This window comes from Lactuca serriola, chromosome 1 (assembly GCF_051521515.1).
Source record: "Lactuca serriola cultivar US96UC23 chromosome 1, Lser_US96UC23_V15, whole genome shotgun sequence".
NCBI classification, from domain to species: Eukaryota; Viridiplantae; Streptophyta; class Magnoliopsida; order Asterales; family Asteraceae; genus Lactuca; species Lactuca serriola.
Window position 1 is genome coordinate 163,014,369 of NC_136408.1, and position 25,703 is coordinate 163,040,071.

The following is a 25,703-nucleotide window of genomic DNA, read 5'->3' on the forward strand; positions in this document are numbered from 1 at the left end:
GATTAACCCGTACCACCAACCGACCACCTATATCCTATACACTTATTATACCCCTATTTTGATCCTAAACTCGTACAACCGCCCTATTTGACATACTAATGATCAACCCGTACCACAAATTGACCTTCTGTAACCCATTGAACCATTATACACCCATATTGGTCCTAAACCCATACCATCACCCCTACTTGACATAGTAATGATCAACCCGTACCATCAATCGACCACCTGTAACCCATACACGTATTATACCCCCACTTCGGTCCTAAACCCCTACCACCACCCTACCTGACATAGTAATGATCAACCCGTACCACTGACCGACCACCTGTAATGCATACACCTATTATACACCCATTTATGACCTAAACCCCTACCTGACATAGTAATCAACCCATACCACCAACCAACCACCTGTAACCCATACACCAATTATACATCCATTTTGGTCTTGAACCCCTACCATTACCCCTACCTCACATAGTAATCACCCCGTACCACTAACCGACCACCTATAACCCATACACCTATTATACACCCATTGTGGTGCTATACTCATACCACCATGCCTAACTGACATGGTAATAACCCTGTACAACCAACCGACCACCTATAACCCATAAACCTATTATACACCCATTTTGGTCCTAAACAACTACCACCAACCGACCACTTGTAATCCATACAACTATTATACACCCATTTTGTTTCTAAACCCAGACTACCACCTCTACCTGACATAGTAATCAACTTGTACCACCAATCGACCACCTGTAACCCATACGCCTATTATACACCCATTTTGGTCCTAAACCCCAACGACTACCAATACCATATGTAGTAATGATCAACTTGTACCACCAACCTAATACATGCAACTCATACACCTATTATACACCCATTTTTGTCCTAAACCCCAACCACTGTCCCTACCTGACATAGTAATGATCAACTCGTACCACCAACCAATGACAAATAACCCGTACACTATATATACACCCATTTTGGTTCTAAATCCCTACCACCACCCCTACCGGACATAGTAATTATCAACGCGAACCACCAACCGACCACCTGTAACCCATACACCTATTATAGACCCATTTTTGTCCTAAACCCCTACCACCACCCGTACTTGACATAATAATCAACCCATACCACCAACCGACCACCTATAACGCATACACCTATTATATACCCATTTTGGTGTTAATCCACTACCACCACCCCTGCTTACATAGTAATCAACCCATACCGCCAACCGACCACCTATTACCCACACACCTATTATACACCAATTTTGTTCCTAAACCCCTACCACCACCCTACCCGACATAGTAATCAACCCGTACCACCAACCGACCAGTTGTAAGCCATACACCTATTATACACCCATTTTGGTCCAAAACCCATACCACCACCCCTACCTGACATAGTAAAGATCAACCCATACCTCCAACCGACCACCTATAACCCACACAACTTTTATACACCCATTTTGGTCCTAAACCCCTACAACCTTCATTACATAACATAGTAATGATCAACCTGTACCACCAACTACTACCTGTAACCCATACACCTATTATACACCCATTTTAGTCCAAAAGCTCTACCACCACTTCGACCTGAGATAGTAATTGTGACAACCCGAAATTTCCATTCGGTCAAACCCTAAATGTCAACCACTTTGTATCATAAGTTAATGTCATTAGTTCTTATTTTTAAGAAATATAAAGTTCGTTTGATTATTTTAATATTATTTTTAAACGAACGGGTGAAAGAAAGTGTCGTCTCGGGTTTTGAATTTTAAAAACCGCAAACACTTCGCGTCTTAGAAATTCCTGATCAAACTTTTATGTTTGGGTTGAAAAATCACCCAAAAGCCGTGAACTCATACCTATGTATGAGTTTACTCCCCAAAAGTCTAGCCATTTGTGTTTACTCCCCAATTTCACAAAAGAGTAAACTCCAAAAAGGCTTTCAAGTATCATCCTCGATTTTATTCCAAATCTTCAAAGTTGTAAGTGTTCTAACCATTTCAAGTTAGTAAAAAACTTAATCTAGTGTTTGTGGATCTATTCATCCATTCATTTATGTATTTTGTCTAGATTTCCAAAACACCAAGAACACCAAGAACACACACTAAGTGTTCTTGGCCTTTTAGCTCAAATCAAGCCTCCTAATAGTAAGTACTTCCATCCTTGAGTGTTATTAAGCTAGTATTACATTTAAACATCAAGAAATTATGCCAAGAACACAAGGTTAGAGGTGTTCACGGTCCAAGAATGTTCTTGGGCCGTAAACACCATAAATGGCACCAAAGTGTGCCTAAGTCCCTTGTTTAGACTACTTTGATGTTTAAGACTTACCTTGACATGTTTAAACCTTCCATTGATGTGTTTAAGCCTTGAAAAACACCAATTACCCACATTTATAGGTGTTTACGGTTTGGGGATCTCCCAAAACCGTAAACACCCTAAAGTATGTTTAAATGGGTCATTTTCCTTACTTAGGCCTAAAAACTAGCTTAGACAATTACCTAGTTGTGTTAAGGACTTCAAAACATGGCAATACCCTTCTCCATAAGGGTTTACTGTAGTAAACCCAAAGGGAAATGTGCATGAGGCCGTAAACTCCTCCAAGGAGTGTTTTTGTTGCCCTAGTCCCTTCCAAAGGCCAAACCACTTAGTTGAAATGCTTCAAAAGGCTTGTTAAACCACAAAACAACACATGGTCAATAGGACTAGAGTTTATGACTGTAAACTCTAGAGTTAACTGCCGTAAACTCCTTGGGTTATTACCATCAAAACCGTAAACTCCAAGGGAGTTTACCCTTGAACTCCAAACACCCTAGCTTTGCCCTACCAACACTTGGATGCAATCCTTGTGATCTTTAACACTTGAAGCAAAGTTTTTTCATGCTCTAGACTGTCCCAACTTATATTATTAGTTATAATTTGGCTAATTAGTTATATATATGTTCATTATATGATAACTAGGCTCGTGCGTGTGTACAAGTCTTCATTTGTCACCTAGCACCGTACCCGACACTTCAATCCAATCCACTCACCACAAGTGAGTTCATACCCCTTAACTAACCTTTGAAATACTTTTAAATGTTTTAAATGCTTTAATGGGGGGAATACAAGTTGAATACTTATAGTTATTACATCAATCACATTGATTAATAACTACAAAACCAATGATTTTATTACTATTCAAACTGTTTGACTTCAAACTGCTTTAGAAACTCTTTTACTTATCAAATAATTTTACTTAAACTTTGTTATACTAATTATATATTGCATGCCCATATATGTATAGTTATATAAGCAATGTTTAAAAGGCTTAGGAAGGCCATCTGCCCTATTTCCTTTTCGTGCTTGAGATGTGGTCTGGTGGGATATCGGGTAGCCGTCCGAAGGTCGTTTCAATATTAATTATGTATCATGTGTACTTATATAGTCATGAAAGTTCTTCCATATTCATGCATACTAGTTACATCATTAGTAAGTTACCATCGGGGTAGCACATGATCACACTTATACTATTGCTAGATCAATGAGTCAGTTCATTCATGAGTCAATACTTATTACTATGAGAACATATACATTACATTACTATGAGAACATATACAACTATACTAGAAGAACAACATATACAACTATACTAGAAGAACATATACAACTATACTAGAAGAAGAACATATACAACTATACTAGTGAGAGAACATATACAACGATACTAGAACGAGTAACAATACATTACATATACATGAATACGTTGACAAAATTGTGATCCACTGTATCAGAGCATGCCTTAAATGTCATGGCCCGAGTTGTAGCAAGTGTATCTTGGAGGGAGAGCGTGATTTTGCGTATAGATCTATACTAGATTGACTATCCTACACCTTGCTGCTAGCTACAGCCGGACCTGCAGGTCTGCCGGTGCCAAACGTCATACCTTTTTACGACCTACATTTGTCGTTGTTACCTATTCGATAGTATAGTACAATGAATCACATGATACCTTATTATAAATCCGGTTTAAGGTAGTTAGTACAACAGTAGTTCCTATAATACAACACTACAGTACTACAATAATTTACCCGTTAGATACATTTAGTCTAGCGGTATGGAGTGACCATCTCATTTGAGAGGTCAGGGGTTCATGTCTCGGTGGAGACATAGGTGATTATTTAGGAGTAGATTAGTTAGTTTTCCGTTCCAAAAAAAAAGTTCAAACGCCAGACCGTCTCAAGATGTGGGTCAAGAGGACTCTACTGATGTTGGTGTATATACAAGATACCAAGAAATGTTTACAGAAAGCATGCACCAAATTCATGCTCCTTATTACCAGCAAACACCACAAAGCCCAAATAAAATGGCCGATGCTTTCTTTACCAAGATGAGAGAATTCAATGATCCTTTGTGGGAAGGGTGTAAGAAAGCTTCTTCACTATCCGGCACCTCAAGATTGTTACCTTGGAAATCAGAGTGCAGTGTTTCAGACTCAACATTTGATAAACTACTTCCAATATTGAAAGATTGTGTACCACATGATGCAAAGATACCTAGAAACTTCTACGAGACTAAGAAAAAGTTGAAGTCATTAGAGATGCCGTAACAACGGATTCATGTTTGCATCAACCATTGCATACTATTTAATGGCCAACATTCTGATTTGGATCATTGTGTAGTATGTAAGGAAAGTAGATCCAAGAAGAATTCTAACAAGGTTCCTAATTTGGTCATGACTTACATGCCGATTGGACCAAGACTTCAAAGATGGTTCTATTCAAAGAAGATAGCCCGCAATTTGACTTGGCACTTAGATCATCCAATAAATCATGAAAAAATGACACATCCTAGTGTAGGAAAGGCTTGGATTCATTTTGACACAATGTTTCCTGCTTTTGCACAAGAGACACGCAATATTCGTCTAGTTTTGTGTACCGATGGGTTTTGTCCAAATAGTGATGGGTTTTAGCCATAAGAACATCCTATGTGCTCTTACAAACCCTAATCCTTGGATCTAGGTTTCTCTATTGTACATGCAAGTTATCCAAGACTATAAACCTAGATCTAGCGTATGATAATCAATATAACATATAAATTAGGGTTTAGATCATACCTTGATTGTAATGTAGCAATAACAATCTCAATTCCTTCTTGTATTGACTTTAGAAAGCTTAGAGTCACAAATGTCACTCCTCTAATGGTTCACAAACACCAAGAGCAAGAGGATGAAGAAGAGAAGTGAAGGAGGCTGCCCAAAACATGTGGAAACCCTAGAAGAAGTCTTGTCCACGTTTTTGGGGCATAAGGGTTCCTTAAATAGTGAGGCTATTAGGGTTATCTAACAAGGAAACCCTAATTTGGATGCTTAAGCCCTAGGCAACCCATGGGCTCCTTCCTTAAAGGCCTTGGACGATTTCTAATGGGTTTTCCCATAGAATTCATCCACTCCTTTAATATGGAGTCCATTAGCTCAATATTCAACTATCATACAATTGACAGTTCTAGTCCCTTAAGTTTAATTAATGTCTTTTAGTCACAAACTTAATTCTTATTAATTCTTGACTAATATTAATTAAACAATATGATTTCTCCATAATATATTATTCTCATAATATATAAATAAATCATAATTAATCCTTTCTCTCCATTATTCATCCTATCAAGTTGCTTTGGTGAAGGCAACCCAAAAGGACCATGCCCCATCGGGTCAAGTACATACCAAAATAGTTATGGACTTAGACAATAATCCAACAGTCTCCCACTTGGATAAGTCTAATAACTATTCCGCATATTACTTCAGATCCTGATCTGCAATCGTAGCTTTCCAAAGCCACTGTCAACTCTGATCATATCAGATACGCGTGTCCTTTAGAAAAGGGATCATATATTCCTCCATTCTAGAAATCGTATAGACTGAGACATGGATGTAAATCGTTCTCTCTGTCTATGTGCTGTTTCCCGAATTCAGATTTATGACGACTGACAACAGACTACAATTTGAACACATCAAATTAGTCCCGGCTTGGCCAAGCACTTAGGTGCCATCACTAAATAATCGAGGGGCCCACATATATCACTTTTATCCTACTTTAGATAAAAGGAATGGATAAACTTTGACTCAATGCTCGCTTGCACTCACTCACCAAATGACACACACCAATATGTTTTATAACACCAAGTTACTGGTGCGTTTACATATTATCAATGTGCAACCGACTCGGAATATACAACTCACACATCTCAGTTTCATGAATATAAGATGTTATCGTCTCACCAATCACTCGTGATACAATCCATGAAGTGATCCAAGTGAGCGTGTGTTTAATCCAATACTCAAATCATATTCATAAGCACTCATGAACGTTGCAGCAAACATTTGCTTATGTCTAATGCTCTTTAGGCAATCCACACACCAATTCACGACAGTCTTCATTCATATCTACTTCCAACATATGAACGACTGTGGCCCGTTTGAATAATTTGACTGTTCTCAACCAATTAAATTATTCAGGAAGTCAAAACATGCAAAGTGAAACACATGAATAATACTAATCCCATATGGCCTCAAACCTTTGAGTATAAATAAAACACCTTTTATTTATCATCATATCGATTACTCATTATTTGTCGTTTCAGGTAATCAACTTCTTACTTGAATTATTACTACACTTGTCCCATGCTCTTAGCATGCACACAATGTTTTACCTACGGTTCTTACTTTGTGAAATAGATCAAATGAACACATTTCCAATCATACTCATTTCACAACTCCTAATCCATTTTCATAAGTGAAAGAATATCAAATTCTTGCCACTTATGGCATATGCTAGATTCTAACATTTTATTCAATGATCCTTTCGTAATGTCATAGCACAAAAGTCACAATGACTATTGCCAATGAAATTACAAAGTCCTCTATTGTTATAATACAATTCCATAGATGTGATGTCTCTCACTCAAAGTACATTCCTTTGAACATCCTTTTGCATAAAAGTTTCTCATCTGGACATTGATTCTCAATATCCAACTCCCAATATGGAAACCTTTCCATACTTACCATATGACAACTCATTCTCAATAGAATCTTTTCTATTTATGATAACGTCGATATGGTCCATCCAATACTATACTTCCAACTACTCAAAAGCGACCAATCCTGGGCGAACTTTGGATTGTCCTTTGATAGTTGTTTCATTATCTTAGTCAAACCAATTCTTGTCCTTTTCCCTCTAAATGCGCCAGACATTTGGAAAATTTTAGAATGGTCAAATATTATAACATTTGCCATCTATCCTATACTCGAAGCGTATGGGACACGATGCATAATGTCTTACATAAACATTCGATACTTTATCAATCTTCTGCCATAATATTTTATGTACTATGTTCTCACAATTCGAATTATGAAGAGGAATGTCGTAATCATAATCGAAATTTAAGAACGCACTATGTATCCTTGACTAAATTTATTAACATTCCACAATCTAAGCCTTTAGATTTGAAATGAAGCATAATATTCTCTCCCTTAATTATAGCAAAACAACTATTCAACCCTTACAACTTTGCAAAGTATGACTCTTGTTTTCTATAATTAATATTGCTAACTTGCAATACTTGCCTTAATAATCATGCAATCATAACATTTATGCTCCTACTATCACGATGATTATTACAAACATAACACTTATGCCCCCAATAGCTTTGACATGTATTCAGAAACAACTTAACTTTCAGAAAAACAATGCCTATTGAATTTCTTTAAGTTCATATTTCTAATACCCAATGCTTTGATAATCTTTTATGAAGGCTTCTTAAACTTATACACCTTTTCCTTAGATAGTTTATATGTGTGTCTTAAACAATTTAGACTAATTTCCAAATCTCATAATTCGAATCATGGAAAGGGATACCGTAACCATAATCGAATTCGAGAATACAATTTTCACAATCACTATCTTTTTAAAATCTTCCTTAGCGAAAGCATTTCCTCACAATCATTTTCATGAAGGAGGGAATCTTATGACACTTAGATTTTAATGGTTTATGTGTTCCTATCTATGTGAATTTGTCAAAACCAAGGCTTACGACAAATTCAAACCGAACTTTCTTGTTCTTGATTTCTTGCCTTATGGTAACACAGCTGCCCACCATGTCTTCCAAGTAGTTAAGCAATACACCCTTTCCTATCAATGTACTTTTAATTGATCAAGGTGCTTGCCTTTTATGCGTTCAAATGAGAACTCATAGAACTCATATGCATAATTAACTCGATTGGAACGGCACGGAAACAAGATAATGTCAACACGATAGGTTGTAAACCTCAACTCGTGTGCTAGTGATGATCGATAAGGTTTATTCTTGATTTGTTCTTGAAACCTTTCAAGACCATTAAGGCTCCCACTGACTCCTTGACATATAAGATTCTCTTTTCAATAAACATTTCTTGACAACCAAATATTCAAGAGTTAGTGTAGCTTTCACCAAGACAAAACACTTCATGCAATTGGTCATAATTGGTCTTTGTCTAATCCAAAACATCACAACTTAGCAATTTCAAATTGTGCGAGAATAAGAAAAACCCTTTCTAAATTCTATATTTGATGAATGCTATAAACCTTCTTAAGACTTGTCACTTAATATAACAATCTTAACTTTAAGACTTGTTTTGGAACCAAGTATGATTGACTTTCTGATTTAACCATTTCTTCAATTGTTAATTCCTCTTCTTAGACATACAATTGTACTAAGACTTACTTAGAGGATTAATTGAGTTATGGTTCTTAATCATTAAGACATATCATAAAGCATAAAATGTACTCTCCCTTCTTCTTTGAATAGAGAAACTTTTATCTTTCTGCCTACTTGATTCTTCTTATTCGTTCTGCTATTGATTTAAACTCTTTTAATCAATTCAGAATTACACTTAATCTTGTAAGTATAATCATATTTACTAAACTTTTAGTAAATCATGACGAATATCTTTGTTACTCTTGTGGTGGACTTGATCAACACACAACTCTGTGTACTCGATCTCCTAGTCCTTCACTTGACACTTTGTCAACGAATTAGTCTAATTTCCAAATATGAAATTTCTTATTCATCGTGCAACCAAGTTGCATGATTCCAAGTTTCTGTCCAATTGAAACTTGGGCGATGAGAAACTCTCCCTATTTGGTAAACTCTTGACATTTCCACTATTAACATAATTAAGAATCTTATCCATTCGTTGTAGAAATATGCAAACATTAATTTTTCATAACGATTTCATTGAAAGGAAATAAATAAATAAATAAATGAGTCAAACCAAAATTTATTTTATTCATAAAAGCAGCGGAAAACATTTGTCCTTACAATGCAAAATCAACTGAAAAACTATGTAGTCAAATATTCCTAACAATTCTATCATAACTTTCTAAGCTCAAAATCTAATCTTCAAGTCCATGCTATCGAGATCCATTTCTTGTGATTAGATTCATCTTGCTCTTCCATCAAGCTTCCTCTCTTTTCACTGATCCTGCAAAACATTCAAATGTAGTCTTATCACATCATGTATTAAGAATCAACGAATAGAAACTTAATGGAGTTAGATATTGGATTTTACTTAAAGCGCAACCATACTCTTTGACTCTCCCATCTTCTGGACTCTTCAGGCTCTTAGGGCAGACTTGTATCCAACGCCCTTTCTCTTGGCAGCAAACGCAGGTTGATTCTCCTAGAACGTCCTCAGAATCATGGTTGGTTGACTTTCCCAACAAATACACTCCATTGCTTTGCCAAATCATTTCTGATTCAGTAGCAATGAGCATGTAAGTTAAATCAATCAGGTTTGCGTCATGATCCATCATATAATACTTTCTTTTGAACTCATTATATGATTCAGGGAGTGACTGTAGAACCCAACCTATAGCCAACTCATCAGGGAATGACGCACCCAACATTATCAACCTATCGATGTGTGATTTCATTCCTAGAACGTGGGCACACACGGGTTTACCATCTTCATGTTTCATTTCCAATAAGGATTTAGTGACATTGAACCTTTCAATTCTTCGATCTTGTGGGTTAGGGAGAATAATTTGAGGAGGAGGAGGAAGTGAAGCATGATTTCTTGTTCCTCGATCAAATCGTGGAATATCATCTTCATGTGGAAAGCTTGTTCCACGGGATTTGGGAAAACCTAGTTGTCGTAATTTGACATCTACAAAACGGGAGAAAAAATAAATTCAAGTTAGTTGATAGATTGAGTCCTTAATAAATCACCCAAATGAGATATTAAGGCTAGGACCCAACACAATACGCTACAACCTAGAAAAGGGATGCCGTAATCCAGTTGCAGAACATTTGAAGGTAAGCGAATGACGATTCACTAATTTGCACCATGAAAAACGAAAAAGAATTTAAGTTTTAAATCTATGAAAACTCCTAGATCCTTTGAGATTCATTGAACTTTCAATGGCATGTTTAAATCTCGATATGCCCCTCTTGTTTGTGACTGGGATGCCGAGGATCACAAAGCGGGTGTGAATAACCATGCAAACTTACATGGTGCCCTCACATGTTACAGTCACCTATTCGATGTGCCGGTAAACCACACACGCTCCACCGAACTATGACAAACATTGAGTCACCCTTTGCTGCCTTTGCTTAGAACCATTTAATGTGCCGGTAAACCACACACGCTCCACTAACGTCTTCGCAAGGTTACAAAGTGTAATTTCATGGAATTGCATCAATTCACTTTTGCCTAAAGTAACTAAGATCGGGAATTTGTAAAACATTTAGTTACTTTTATACTTCATTATACTTATAATGGAAGGTTTTGTCCTATCCTACCCGTTCGGCTAACGACCCTCCACTAGTCAAGAGTGTGGTGGGTAAGAGTGGATACCCATTCAATCACCATTTTATAGGCAATTTCCTTAAACACCCCTTATAGACCAGCTTCGTGAATCAGGCCTACTAACGGTAAGACTGACTTTTACTCATACATACATATATATATATATATATATATATATATATATATATAATGTTAGACTTTTAATGTTATATATAGTATAGGGTGTATTTTACACTTTTAAAATAGTAGGTGGTCAAATTTAACAATTATACTTTTAATTCAATTAATTTGTAAACCAATTAAAACTTTTATGGATTTATTAAACCTCTTTTAATTATGCACCTTAATTAATTAATAAAACCATAAAGGTGTGATATGAACTTTTCAAAACATCACTAGGGTTTTAGAATTTAACATTCATAAATTAAACTTTTAATCAACTTTTAAATTCCAAAACTTGAGGGCAAGTTTTGAAACATTTCAAAACATTAGGGTTTAGAATTTAAATATACATCAAAATTAAACTTTTAATCAAAATATAAATTCCAAAACTTGAGGGCAAGTTTTGAAAACTTTTCAAAACATTAGGGTTTCAACTATTTAAATTTCAAAACAAAACTTTTAAGTTCAAATTTAAACTATAAAACCTAAATGGGAAAAATTGAAACTTTTCATACAAGATAATTCAAATCTAAATTACAAATAATCAAATATTATCTAATAAAACAATTGATTATCTAAATTTTGACAATTATCTTCTATTTAGGTAAGGATAATCATCAAATATTGATAAAATTCAGATTTTATAACAAAAACATGTTTATGGTAATTATCCAAAGCCAAAACAGGAAGAAAATCGCGAAAACTAGCTGTCAGACGTTTCGACTCGTCGAGTTTGGACTTGGACTCGTCGAGTACACCTGACTCGGCGAGTTCACCAAGTGACTCGGCGAGTCAAACACTCAGAACCCAAATATTTCGATTTTCAGTGCTGATTTCGATCAAATATGCATCAATACAATAGAAACCAATCTAGGCTCTGATACCACTGATGGGTTTTAGCCATAAGAACATCCTATGTGCTCATACAAACCCTAATGTTTGGATCTAGGTTTCTCTATTATTCATGCAATTTATCCAAGACTATAAACCCTAGATCTAGCATATGATAATCAATATAACATATAAATTAGGGTTTAGATCATACCTTGATTGTTATGTAGCAATAACAATCTCAATTCCTTCTTGTATTGACTTTAGAAAGCTTAGAGTCACAAATGTCACTCCTCTAATGGTTCACAAACACCAAGAGTAAGAGGATGAAGAATAGAAGAGAAGGAGGCTGCCCAAAACATGTGGAAACCCTAGAAGAGGTCTTGTCCACGTTTTTGGGGCATAAGGGTTCCTTAAATAGTGAGGCTATTAGGGTTATCTAACAAGGAAACCCTAATTTGGATGCTTAAGCCCTAAGCAACCCATGGGCTCCTTCCTTAAAGGACTTGGACGATTTCTAATGGGTTTTCCCATAGAATTCATCCACTCCTTTAATATGGAGTCCATTAGCTCAATATTCAACTATCATACAATTGACAGTTCTAGTCCCTTAAGTTTAATTAATGTCTTTTAGTCACAAACTTAATTCTTATTAATTCTTGACTAATATTAATTAAACAATATGATTTCTCCTTAATATATTATTCTCATAATATATAAATAAATCATAATTAATCCTTTCTCTCCATTATTCATCCTATCAAGTTGCTTTGGTGAAGGCAACCCAAAAGGACCATGCACCATCGGGTCAAGTACATACCAAAATAGTTATGGACTTAGACACTAATGCAAAAAATAGTTCATATGGAAGCGCGTATTCATGTTGGCCGGTTTTTATTACGGTTTACAACCTAGTGGGAATAGATCAGCAAATATGGCTAGAGCTGTTGGACATGATATCTCACCGGATGATAAAGACTATGATATCATGCAGAATTTTGTACCCAGTGGGATGCAATCTCAGAGGTGGAAGGATTTGTGTAGGGTAAGCATGATAATACTTTTTTTTAATTGTTTATTTCTTTTCATATTATTATACATATACTACTCTTTAAAGGAATGGAACACAGATGTGTGGCTGAAAAGATCTGCAAGCGGGAAGAGTAACCGCAATACCGCTGATAGTCGTGGGAAGATAGCAAGACATACTGGGGGTAGTATTAGTTATGATGAGCACCGCATTAGATTCGTAAGTATTCATATCAAATAAATTTTAGTAATATCTTCTTCGTTTAACATAAATTACATCGTTTATACTTGTAGATAGCAAAAAAGGGACGACCACCCACATTTTTGGAGTTGTTCTTGCTCACTCATCTAGATAAAACATCAAAGAATAAATATTTTGATGGAGATGTTGAGGGAAAGCAATTTTGCATTGAGAGAGCAAGGGAAGCTTATGTAAGATATCTTTATCTTTTTTTTTTTGATTTTTTATCCCAGCTTTTATTACACTAATAGTTGTGTTTTATTTCCTTGTAGGAAGCGTACTCTCGAGCCTTGCTTGAGAAGTATGGGGATGATTTGGTTGATCACCCAATTGATGATGCTGAATTGTGGGCTAAAACCCAAAGGGAGTCAAGTGGTGCTTCGAGGAGTAGTTATATCTATGGAGTTGGATCTTCGGATTTAAACACTATCTTCAATGGGAAATCATCTGTTGTTGCGGGGTGTTCGTCGTCCTATTGCGGGTCTCAACAGGAGGTATATTTCCTTAATAATTATATTGTTTATATTATAGATAAAGAAAGTACATTACTATAATTAAACACTTTGTGAGACATGAAACCAGTCCCTAATATATTTATTTCAAAAAAGCCAAGAAACTTAAACAGAGTATTATGTTGCAATTATGAATGAAAAATAAAGTATCTTGTTATTATGAATTATGTTGTTATTATAAAGTACATTACTATTATGAATGAAAACAACCCATAAATAAATAATTTGTTGTTAGAATTTTGTTAAAATAAAGTGTGCTGCTATTATGGATAAAAAATAAGTAAAAGACCTATATTAGTAGCAAATTAAAGTAGATTGCTATTATGGAATACATTTTTGGTATGTTTCTATAATGGATAAAGAATGTTGATATATTGTTTGTTTGCTAATTATATGTTTGTTTTTAGGTTAAGGAGCTACGAAACCAACTTGAAAACGTGGAGAGGGAAAGAGTTTTGATGCAACAAAAACAAGAAATGATGGAACAACAATTGGCTCAACTAATGAGACGATTTGGTAACCCTCCTGAAGACCGATGTTAGTTTTGTTTGGAATATTTTATTAAGCATGTTGGTGAAGTACAAAAATGTAATTGTTGTGGTGAAGTAGTAGATGGTAACTATCATCCGGATGAAGTATTGGTTTTGTGGATATTTAGTAATTACTATCATGTTTGAAGTATTGAATAGTAGTTATGTAACAGCCCGGATTCCCAGGTATTATTCATTCTTATATTTTTGGTGATTTGTGGGGAGACTCGACGAGTTGGAGCCCAAACTCGCCGAGTATGATCGCGGCTATGGGCACGGGTTCGCGTCTAGACTTGGCGAGTCCACGCTGTTTAGTGAAACCCTAATTCCCCGAGTTTGGAGCCTATTTAAGGGCACTTATAGCCTCCCATTGCGGCTACCAGTCCCTTGAGAGAACCCTAAGAGAGCTAAATCGTTTTGGGAGAGAGGAAGTCACTTTTGGGCCCTTGTATTCCTTGTTTAGCAAGAAGAAGGTGGCAAGAGCAAGGAGGAGGTGAGATTCCAGCAGATCCAGAGTCCAGAGGCTTCATTTTGAGGTAATAGCTCGAATCTCCTTCAGTTTTAGGGTTGATCTTTAGAGTTAGGGTTTTCTAACCCCTTTGGAGAGTGATTATGTGAAGCAAATGGTCCCTCTTCGAGTTTGTGCCTTGGATCTGGACTCAAAGAGGTCCAGAGACCTTAACCCTTGGAGCTTTTTGGGTTATTATGGAGTTATTGGACCTAGGTTGTCATTTTTGGGACCAAACCTCCTTTTGATGCCCTGTGGGAGTTATACAAGCATCAAGTTTCGAACTTTACGTGACATTCATGCTTGGGAAGGCCAGATCTATAGTTTGGGGAAGCAGATTTGACCTCAGAAGGTCAATAGAGTTTGTGCATGACATGAACTCGCCGAGTTGTTCTTGGGACTCGGCGAGTAGGGTTGGGGTTTCGCGTAAATTGTTCAGCGAGTAGACTCGCCGGGTTGGGGGATGACCCAGTGAGTTAGGGAGAGTCAATAGGGGGCTGAGTCAAGCCGGAACTCGCCGAGTTGTTCTTGAGACTCGGCGAGTTGAGTCATGGTGGCCCTGCGATTCATGCCAGGTGGAACTCATCGAGTTAGGGAAGTACTCGACGTGTCAAGAGAGGATCCGAGGGAGTCAATGAACACGTATAGACTCGCCGAGTCGCTCTAGTGCACTCGCCGAGTCCGGTCAAAGTTGACCGTTGACCATTGACTAGAGTTGACCAGTGTTGACTTGATAGGGTTACTCAACCTTAGTTGTGAAAGTGTTAATTAGAGATATATTGTGTTATAGGAGGATTATAGCTCGGGGGATCGAGCGCGAGTGATTTCCGGGATTCGCGAGTTATCGACATACGCGAGGTGAGTCTTGTCACTATACTTTACCTTGAGTAGGTAATCAGAGTTATGTGACAGAGTATTTATATGCTATATGTATGTTATGTGTTGTACTGCATTATTTCTATGTGATTCATGCTGTGCATGTTTATAGAGTTGGAACCGGAAGGTTCACAGAGTTAGAACCAGAGGGTTCACAGAGTAGGGTCCACGGACCCACAGAGTTATAGCCTCGAGTGACTAATATGTGTTATATGTGGTATTTTGGGGAACTCACTAAGCTTTGTGCTTACTGTGTTTGGTGTTATTTGTTTCAGGTACTAGTGATGACCGTGGGAAGGCGCCGGCTTGATCAGTACACACACGGGATTTTTATGTTATGAGATCTTGGGATTTTTATATGGCATGGATTGAGTTTCAAACATTGATGTTTTTATGGATATTAAATGAATTATGTTTTTATAAAACGCGAAAAATTGTTTTTGAAATTTACGGTGTTACAAGTTATCATTTTGGATTTATATTGAATTATTAGTGTTTGTTATTATTGTGGGTTAAAGTGCATATTTAAAGAATTTTTATTTGATTTATAGTTTATTATATAATTTATGTAGAAATGGCATTATTTATAATTTCATTAATATTGTTAATTTATAGTATTTAAAATAAAAACCAAAAACAAAAAAAAAAAACTGCAACATAATACCTACAGAAAAAAAAAACATGGAATTTATTTTTTCTAAAAAGGAAGTTTGTTGGAAATTTGTGGGAAAAGTTTGTAAGAAGTCTGTTGGAAACAAGATTTGTAGGAATTCTGACGGAAAAAAAGCCGCCAGGGGGCTATGGAAACTTTGTTGGCATTTTGTTGGAGTTTCCTACGAAATATTTTGTAGGAAATGTGTCAGAATTTTTGTTGGAAGTTTGTAGGAATCTTATTTCCCACGACCCTTTTTCCAACAACCACTTTTCGTAGGAACTTTATAGCTAAACTTTATTTCCTACAAAATACCAACAATATTCCTTGTAGGTAACCACCCATTTTTCTAGTAGTGATTTGCAACAATATTTTTGGTGTACAAGATTCTACAAGGAGTGTCAAGTTTATATTTTACAGTATATCAAGTTGCATACGAAACATGAAAAGCGCATCCTCTACCACATCTAAATAAGTGATAATACCAACAAAGTGGATCATCATGTACACCCTACAATTTAGGAATCAAGTAATGGTTGGACTTTTCATTCACATGAACATGTATTTGCGTTTATGAATTGAAGTACAATGTTATTTCATATCCACTAGCTTCTAAAATAAAAATATACATATTAAATTAAAGGGACATTCTAGTAGCTTGAAAACCAAGAAACATCATAGTCAGGTGTATTATGGAGGAAATAACGATGACCGGAATTTGTTGGTGACTTCTAATCCCCAATGATCTGCCACCACTAATCTGACTGGGGGTTAAAGCTTCACTGCTACTGCTACTTGAGTTGGAGGAGACTTCTACAATTGAAAAACCTAACAACATATTGAACAACAACATAATTTAATATTTTTTGTCCATGTCTATTAAATAGAACTTATTCATTTCTTTAATATATAAACTCACAATCATAACGTGCCCATCCGATCCGTTGAGCATCCAAATCATAAACAATAAACTTGTCCTTAAGAACAAGGTCTGATCAATAACCAATAACAGAGTGAAAAAATGAAAATAAAAATAATGCAATGTCAATTTATAATTTATACCTCCTAAAATAGTGATTCCTTTCTGGGCACTCCTCTGAAAGCCCATGCACCACACCTCAGCCCCACTCTATTGTAATCAAGATTCAAGTAAATATAATTCAATTAGGCTGCATTTTTTACACAAGCTATCTAGGACTATTTTTGCCACAATGATATAGGTCCTAACCCCCATCACATCAAACACAATACAACTTGTTTTGCTTTATCTTGTCCAACTTATCAAATACGGGTTTAACATAAGTTCATATAACATACCTTGGAGCTTTGGTGAGAAAGGTAGTCTTGAGGTCTTAAATGCATTGAAGCACCCCCAGCAAAGTTCAAACTTACGATGGGAAATATATTAGATACACTGAAATAATGATAAAAGGTAATTAATAAAAAAAATAAAAGCATTTATCAAATCAAATGATACAACTAAGGATTAACACTCATTTACTCTCAAAAACTAGATTAGAAATTTAAGGGTATACATATGACATTTTGTAGCATTTGAAGTCTAAAACCGTTGTAGAGAACTAAACATGAACCAATGGACATTTAACTAGTAAGGACAAAAAAGGAAGGAATATAAGTCTCAATTTAACTACAAAAATATTTTTTAGGTGGTAAACCTTGAAGTAATTGAATAGCAAGTATTTCCGTTTGATGTATGTGGTTGTACGGACACTGAAACCGACTTTGTGATCTGCATCAACAGAAGTAATACCGACATTTAGATTACAAAAAATATGTTTGACCATTAGTCAAGCATCTTAAATGCCTTCAATGATGTCACATTAACAAACAAAAATGTAATTTTATAAAGTTTTGTTGATAGAATTATAATATTGTACTTACTGCATCTACAAAAGGGGTGTAAGCCTCTTCCGTGAGGTATGCCAAAGTTGTTCCTGAATCAACAATTGTTCCTGCTTTATCATAATTTATTGCAAATACCGATGGATCAATGGACAACGTTTTATCATTGACCGAAATACTTTGCAAATTTATACTATAATATCCCCTGCAAACGTACAAAGAATGAAATTAGAGATAGTTTTTCTTTTGACTTAATGGACTCAATGGTAAAAGATATATAAAGGTTTCCTTTTAACTTAATGCAGAAAGAAAACTTACTGTGATTTAACAAATGGAGTAAATACTATATATGGCACCATTGGTTGACCAATAACCAAAAGCCCACCTCCATCAGCAAGACAATGTGCGAAGGAATTAGGAGTAATCCCTTGCGAAGAAAGTTGGGATATGATAGACCTACCTTGCTGACCTAATCCCAAAATCCCATCAAGTGCGCTATCAGGTGTGGTTAAGACCCCCGATTCAATTGTGCCACAACTGTTGCATAATTCAAAATATCAACGGTCTTATTTAAAGAGAGTGAAATGGTTCGGTCACTCTGGAAAAGCAGGAAGCGAAAGGGAATTCTATAAAAAAAATGATAGCTTACCCAAATACAATTGAAGCTGAAGTATTTGATAATTCTGTTTCGGTACCACTAACAATAATCTTAAAATGCATCAAGTCAGATACATAATGACCAGATGTTGCACTATCATCTCCATATTGAATTGTGTAAGTGCAATGATTATTCAAACATGAGCTAGAATCATACGTTTGACTCGCTTGAGGACATCTTTGGTCTGAACATGAGATTGGAGAAGATGTTGATGAGCTTGAAGGGTCATACAATGTAATAGGAATCTGTTCAATAAAAGAAAAAATCATGTACATTGTACAAATACTAGTTAATTCACAAAAGTCACATCTTATAAAAAAGGAAATATAAGAAACGATGAGCTTACGTTAAATCCACTTGATGTTGGGCAATCATTGCACGGTCTGCAACTAACCCATGACACGTCACTTCCGGTGTCAATTTGTAAATAATAGTCTTTTGAAGGAGTTCCCAGTTTTACTTTTGTGTAATACAACCTACAAGAAGAAGTTCAAGTTCACCCAATGATGATCATAAATCTGTAATTCCAGAAATTTTAAAATGAAAAACCAAAGTTAAAGGAAGTTCGTGTACCCAGCAACACGAAGATCATAACTTCCTTCAGCAACAAACCCAATAACCCCTTTTGGAGAGGTATCCTTCAGTAACATCCTACCGTGTCTCAAACTGTCTCTATATCTAAGTTCACTCAACTTAATTCTATGCTTCACCGAAAAAGCTCTTTCTAGAGTGACAATCGCCGGAAACCCAGAAACCGCCTGCAGCAACACAACGAAGCCTAGTAATGTTGAAATAACCACATTTCTGGCAGTAATATAAACCGTCGACATTTCTTATCTCTCTTCTTTCTATTCTTCCTTTGTATCAAAGTATCTGACAAATAACTTCGTAGGGGTATTCCCTGTAATTTTTAAAATAAGTTACCGAAGTGATCCCTCATCAGTGGTTTAACTTACAGGTTTAGAACAACATACATGCATGACAATTTTGTTGGTGGTTATAAGGAAATAAACACATAGATTAAAGCAACTCACATAATAACAACTCAACTACTTTAAACAAAAACTATTGCTCCATTATTTAATTCACTCTTTTCCATACATCACTCTTACATTTACTAAAAACGTAACACATATATTTATATTAAGTATTTGAATATACTAAAAATGTTACACGTATATGTAAATTAAAGAAATACTTAAGAACTAAGATAACTTAACGACAAAGCATGTAACGAATGCTAGTTATTTAGTTATGACATATTGCTCCAAAACTTGCCAATGTGACCTTTTAATCATCACTTTTAAAGCATTCTATGGTTTCTTTATGGTATCAGGGGCGGTCTAAACATGATTGGGACCGGGTGTATAAATAAAAGGCCCCGTAAATTTGAGTTTAATTTATGGCAAAACCATAAAATGCATTATAGTTTGCCCAAAATCCGTTTTAAGGATCGTATTTTATTTTGTTCTAAAAATAATGCTACTGTTTATTAAAAAAAAAAAAAAAAAAAAAAAAAAAAAAAAAAAAAAAAAAAACTATACTAATAACAAGATAATGTGACAAGCACTAAAGCCACAAAAATTTACCACATTTTGCAGGCATATTTTATCTTTTTTAAATGAAAATAAATTGTGACGATTGAATCGGATTTTGGTCAAATTATAAGATGGTTATACGTGATTTGTTTCTTTAACTTAAAACAAAAGAAAAGTAATTGAGGTATGAGGGCTAGTTACCAAGAGGATAAGAAATTAGTTTTTATTATTATAGAGAAAATGAATGGGTGATGATATTGCAACCGTACTTTTTGATGACTCCATTGAAAGTCTATTAAGATTGACAATTATGCCCCTGTTAACTTAAGACAGAGAAATATTAATCTTTTTTTTCAAAAAACCCAAACACCTGAAAACTCCAAACCACACTCAACAAACATACAATTCTTTTTTATTTTGAGTTGTGAGTGCAACTTGAACACCATCAAAAGAACGATGTGTGTTAATATCATATAAAATTACCTATAAAAAAACCTAATTTTCTTTCTTTTCTGTTCGTGTGATACAAACCCAACAGCTGGATCTGTTTTTTACTCCATTCATGTACACAAACATAGCAGGGAGTGAGAAGGGTTACATAAATTGACATGATATGTAAAATAGACACAACCAAGAAACACTACAAGCATCAACAAGATTGGGTTTCCATGCAGATATAGTCTGTAAGCACATGAGGAAGTAACCTGATCATCTGAAACAAGACGTTTTGATCTAACATCTCTCCAATTCAACAAAAATCTAGCCACCCCCACTTCATAGATGCAAAAAACAGTTTCAAATTCATGAAAAAAAAAGGTTAAAACAAGAAGTCACAATTACGGGAAAAGACGAGAAAATTGGTGAGAGATACTTACAGAATATCCGCGTGTTGAATATCAGCTTCCCATGAACACCAAATTCTCAACACTGCTTTTGATGGAACAGATCTTTCTGTGCGTTTCAAAAAAAAAAATCAATTTAGAGAACAATGCCGATATTTCTTATACACGGAAGAACAGTGTCGTCACCTTTTTCTTTAAAAAAATCAATTTAGATATGTTAGATCAAATTCTTATTCACCTGTGTTTTCTGCTTCTGTGTTGGTGTGTCTTTTTTAAACAAAATAAAGTCGCTCTCTTTTAATTGAATAGGCGCATAATCGTAAATCTCTATTTATTTTAGTGGAAATATAAAAAAATACCTGGCAATATCAGCTTCCTTTTTCTATAAATATCAAGACACGTGATAAAAAAGGAATCAAACTACTAGATGTTCTGGAGTAAAAGCAAGCGGGAAGTGATTTTTCACGACTTTTTTTTATCCCCCCACAGATTTTTATAGTAAAAGCATTGTTATGCCCTTATTTAAATTTGAAGAAATTAAAGAAAGAGAAATATCCTATGTATTCCTTCTTCCTTCTTCCTTCTTTGTTGCTCCAAGCCTACAGATCTCCAATTATTTTCCTGTGCAAATGTCTAATGTTCACAGTTGATAATCTCTTCAGAGCTAATGATTCCCTATGTATGTGTTTGATTAGAAACAAATTCCTCTCGCTCAACTTTAAGGTATCAAATTATAATCTTTCTTAAAATAGATGAGTTCCAATAAGTCGTATCTTTATTTAACAATTGGTCTTAGGACGTGGCTAATAGTGTTATGTTTAAGCTTTTGTTGTATAAGGTTATGGGGTGTCATAATTTTTTTTTACCGATGGCCACGTCAGTTGAAAGGAATATTTTTGGAATTTTTGCTATTTCTAAAAAATGTGAGGGTGTGGTAGATTAAAGTGCCGCCGGTAAAACCCACAAAGACCCCATAAAAAATTGATTTTTGCCATTATGTATAACCTTTGTCGAACACTGCTCGTTAATAACAACTTTCGATACTTGCTCTAGCTCCATTTGATTTCTAAGAGATCTTTTAGAAATATTGCATATTTAGACATTTGAGGAAGTGCATCCATAAATGGCATATTGATCGAAATTGATTTGAATTTTTCATTGAAGTTCTTATGCTCTTGTTCTTGTTGAAATTGTTTATTTCTTCTAGGATATCGAGTGTTGGTGGATATGGTTTTACATTTAGAGGTTTGGAATTCTGAAGTGCTAACTGCGCCATAATACTATGTTCACCGCGGCGTAGTATCTAGGTAGAGAAATTAATTGTTTCGACTTCTTCTAGCAACTTATTGTCAGACGGATCGTTAGTTTGTATGAGCACCAAAGCGTTAGACGTTTCATCTACTTGATTTGTAATGGCTAATACGTGAGCTCTTGGTTTTACTTTGGTTTGCTTGGAAGGGTGTAACGCCCCGTTTCTGGTACGTATTTAATCTTCGTTTATACCAATTGTATTTTGACTCAATGAGTGGCAGCCCTAACTCGTCGAGTAGATGCGAGGTTGGGACACGAGTTTAAGTAATCTACTCGCCGAGTCCACTCTTGGACTCGACGAGTAGGCCAGTCTGGATGAAACCCTAATTAAAGGGTATGCACCTTATTTAAACAACATTATGAGCTTCAGGTCCAACCTCCATCACCTCCAGAGCATTACTTTCGAAACCCTAGTTCCCTTTTGGCAAACTTGAGCTTTCTTAGTGACTTAGAGGGTTTTTGGTGCATTGTGTATCTAGTAGAAGAGTTGGAAGGAAGAAGGATCAAGGGAGAAGGACTAGATCCAGAAGAAACATCAGTTTCCCTTCACTTTCAGGTAATCAAGCCCAAAACTTGACTTGTGGTTTTATAGATTTTCTCCTTTGCCCCTTTATGGAGTTTTGGGGTCAATAAGCTTGATCCTTAAGACTTGGACGTCCCAAGTCGATTCACCTTCAGATCTAGACTCTAAAACTGAGTTCATGGCATAAAGATGCAAGCCTTATGACCATATTAGCTAATGCACTTCTTTGGACCTCTTTTTGGGTCCTTAAAGCTTATACTTCCATGCATGCACGTAAAGTTCATAACTTTACGTGTTGGATCGACCTTAGAAGCCTAGATATACCTTTTGGACGAGAGTTGTACATCAGAAATCGAGTTATAGACTTAGACAATGGGTGACTCGACGAGTTGTTCTTGCAACTCGGCGAGTCCGGGGATTGAGTCCCCAATTTGTTGTGGTTTAAAGGAGCCCAGCTGAGTGTTAGCAGAGGTTTAGAAAGGTCCCAAGGAGTGTTTCGACGTATTAAGACATAGCCATAATTTGGAAATCATCGGACTCGACGAGTGAAAGAACACAATCGACGAGTCCAAGGCAATCTTCTTACCCACAAGATCAGACTCGACAAGTTGTTCATATAACTCGGTGAGTCGTATACTGGACGTGTTCATGTGATGAAGGAGGACTCGACGAGTTGTTCATACAACTCGGCGAGTCAGATGAAGGTTGAATCGATGTTATCATGGAAGGAGAACTCGTCGAGTCTTTGCTAAACTCGACGAGTAGAGTCGGGTCGGGGAATAGAAGAAAGGATAGGGACTCGGCGAGTTGGCGGCCCAACTCGGAGAGTCAGGTCAACTGGCAGTTGATTTTGACCAGGATGAGGACTTTGGCCAGGGGCAAAATAGTCATTGTACCCTAAAATTAGTAATAGTATTTGACTAAGTGTCTTCATGGGAATTGGAGCCGGGGAGTTTCCGGAGCAGCAGTCAGACATTTCCCGCTCAGCATTCTAGCAGTCAGCCTTACGAGGTGAGTTTCCTTCCAGTAGGAACGGGTCTACGTCCACAATGCCGACCCATTTAGATAGCAGTAGTTCCGAATTGCGGTCCGATGTCGGGGTGGTCCCGAGAAGTAGTTCAATATGCTTGATGTCTTTGTGATTCAGGCATGTCTATGTGCTATGTGTTCCGAACTGCGGTCCGATGCAGTATGCAGTATATGTGTTATTGTCATATGTTATGATTATGTTATGCTATGTTCAGTCAGTTCCGGACTTTGGTCCGATGCAGTGGGCAAGGCCCTAGTTAGTTCCGGACTTCTGTTCGATGCAGGGGGGGCAAGGCCCCAGTCAGTTCCGAACTTCGGTCTGATGCAGGGGGCAAGGCCCCAGTCAGTTTCGGACATCGTTCCGATGCAGAGGGCGAGGCCCTAGTTAGTTCCGGACATCGGTCTGATGTAGTGGGCAAGGCCCTAGTATGTGCTTTATATGTTATTGTATGGTATGTGGTAGATTGGGGGAGCTCACTAAGCTTCGTGCTTACAGTTTCAGTTTTGGTTTCAGGCACTTTAGCTAGCACGGGGAAGGGCTTGGGATGATAGCATGGCACCCACCACAGCTTTAGCTTGGGAGTTAGACTCTGATATTTTTGACACGATTTGACATAGAATTTTGATATGAGAAATATTTTATGATATTTTGAGACACGACTTATGGTTTTATTATATGATATTTAGATATTATGGTTTTAGTAATGTTTTCAAACGAAATTTTTGGCTTGTATTTTTAGGATGTTTCAAGTTGGTATCAGAGCCTTGATTTGAGGGATTCGGGCACACTTCCGAGTGTGTCTGGACTCAAACTAAGGAAGTGGTATACGTTTTCAAAAGAAAAGAGTTTTAGAAAAGTAAAAAGAAACTTAAAAAGAATAGAGTTTTTGAAAAGGAGAAAAGGGTGTGGTGCATGCGATCAGTAGAGCTCAAGTAAGTACTCTCAAATTACCCATACAGGTTTACGCTATGTTATGATTATCAGCTTTATTAGAACAACATGCTAGATTAGGACTAAGGATCTAGGAAAGATGCCTTATGTGCCTGTTATATGTGTTCAGCTCTATGAGAACTGCATGCTAGTACAGATTAGTCAGGATGATAGTTTGAGTAGTATATGCTTGATTATGTGAACTTAATGCCCGAATGATGCTTGCTTTGTGCTTTTAGGAGTTCTAGTTGTCTTTCACTAACTAGTAAAGGAATATGTTAAGTTACATATTGCAGGGACTAAATAATTTCAGAAGGTTAGGTCTAGCTCTATTTCGCAGATCTCGTATGAGTCCAACCGTGGTAGGGCAGGATCTCTCATTCGAAGAATTATCTGGTCTGAGTAATATGTAATAGTATTCGCGAGCTAGTTAGGGAAGAAAGCAAGGACTTGTTATGCAGCTGATGGCGGAGAGTGGGATGGTGATTAACCTAGGGCAAGCCTAGGATGAGAGTAGCAGAGGACAGTAGCAGTAGAAGGGACTTGGAGAAGTCAAGGCAGTTCTTGAGGAAAGTATGGATAGATGTGGAAGGTAGTATGGGCCAGTACTACTAAAAGAAGAGGATCCGTACTTGAATCAAGGAAGGCTTAGACAAGGCCAGGGAACCTGTAGTAGATGTGATCCCTCTAGATATATCAGTATTTATGAAAATTGCCACTATGTGCTTACGAGAATGATGGTTCTACGTCCTAGACCAACAGTTGGAAGTTCAGGTGAGGGATCAGGCTCGGGCTCGGGGGTCG

General features: G+C 36.4%; 1 protein-coding gene across 1 annotated transcript; it reads right to left on the reverse strand.

Moving 5' to 3' along the window:
* Positions 1-16,727: 16,727 nt before the first annotated feature.
* LOC145072032 (aspartic proteinase 36-like) lies at positions 16,728-21,056 on the reverse strand. The gene is made up of 11 exons (XM_079018401.1): positions 20,968-21,056; positions 19,299-19,626; positions 19,072-19,201; positions 18,717-18,970; positions 18,386-18,604; positions 18,107-18,272; positions 17,881-17,954; positions 17,522-17,618; positions 17,267-17,333; positions 17,124-17,195; positions 16,728-17,032 (listed from the first exon to the last, which is right to left on the reverse strand). The coding sequence occupies exons 2-11, from the start codon at positions 19,553-19,555 to the stop codon at positions 16,842-16,844; spliced, it is 1,527 nt and encodes a 508-aa protein (XP_078874527.1). The 5' UTR covers positions 19,556-19,626; positions 20,968-21,056; the 3' UTR covers positions 16,728-16,841.
* Positions 21,057-25,703: the final 4,647 nt, after the last annotated feature.

Bases quoted from the DNA above. Each gene is read 5' to 3' on its own strand.
- LOC145072032 (XM_079018401.1), bottom strand. From the start codon at position 19,555: ATGTCGACGGTTTATATTACTGCCAGAAATGTGGTTATTTCAACATTA. The intron at 18,273-18,385 runs GTAAGTTTTCTT...GTACGTTTGCAG, and splicing joins ACTCCATTTGTTAAATCACA to GGGATATTATAGTATAAATT. The intron at 17,334-17,521 runs GTATGTTATATG...TGATTACAATAG, and splicing joins TTTCTCACCAAAGCTCCAAG to AGTGGGGCTGAGGTGTGGTG.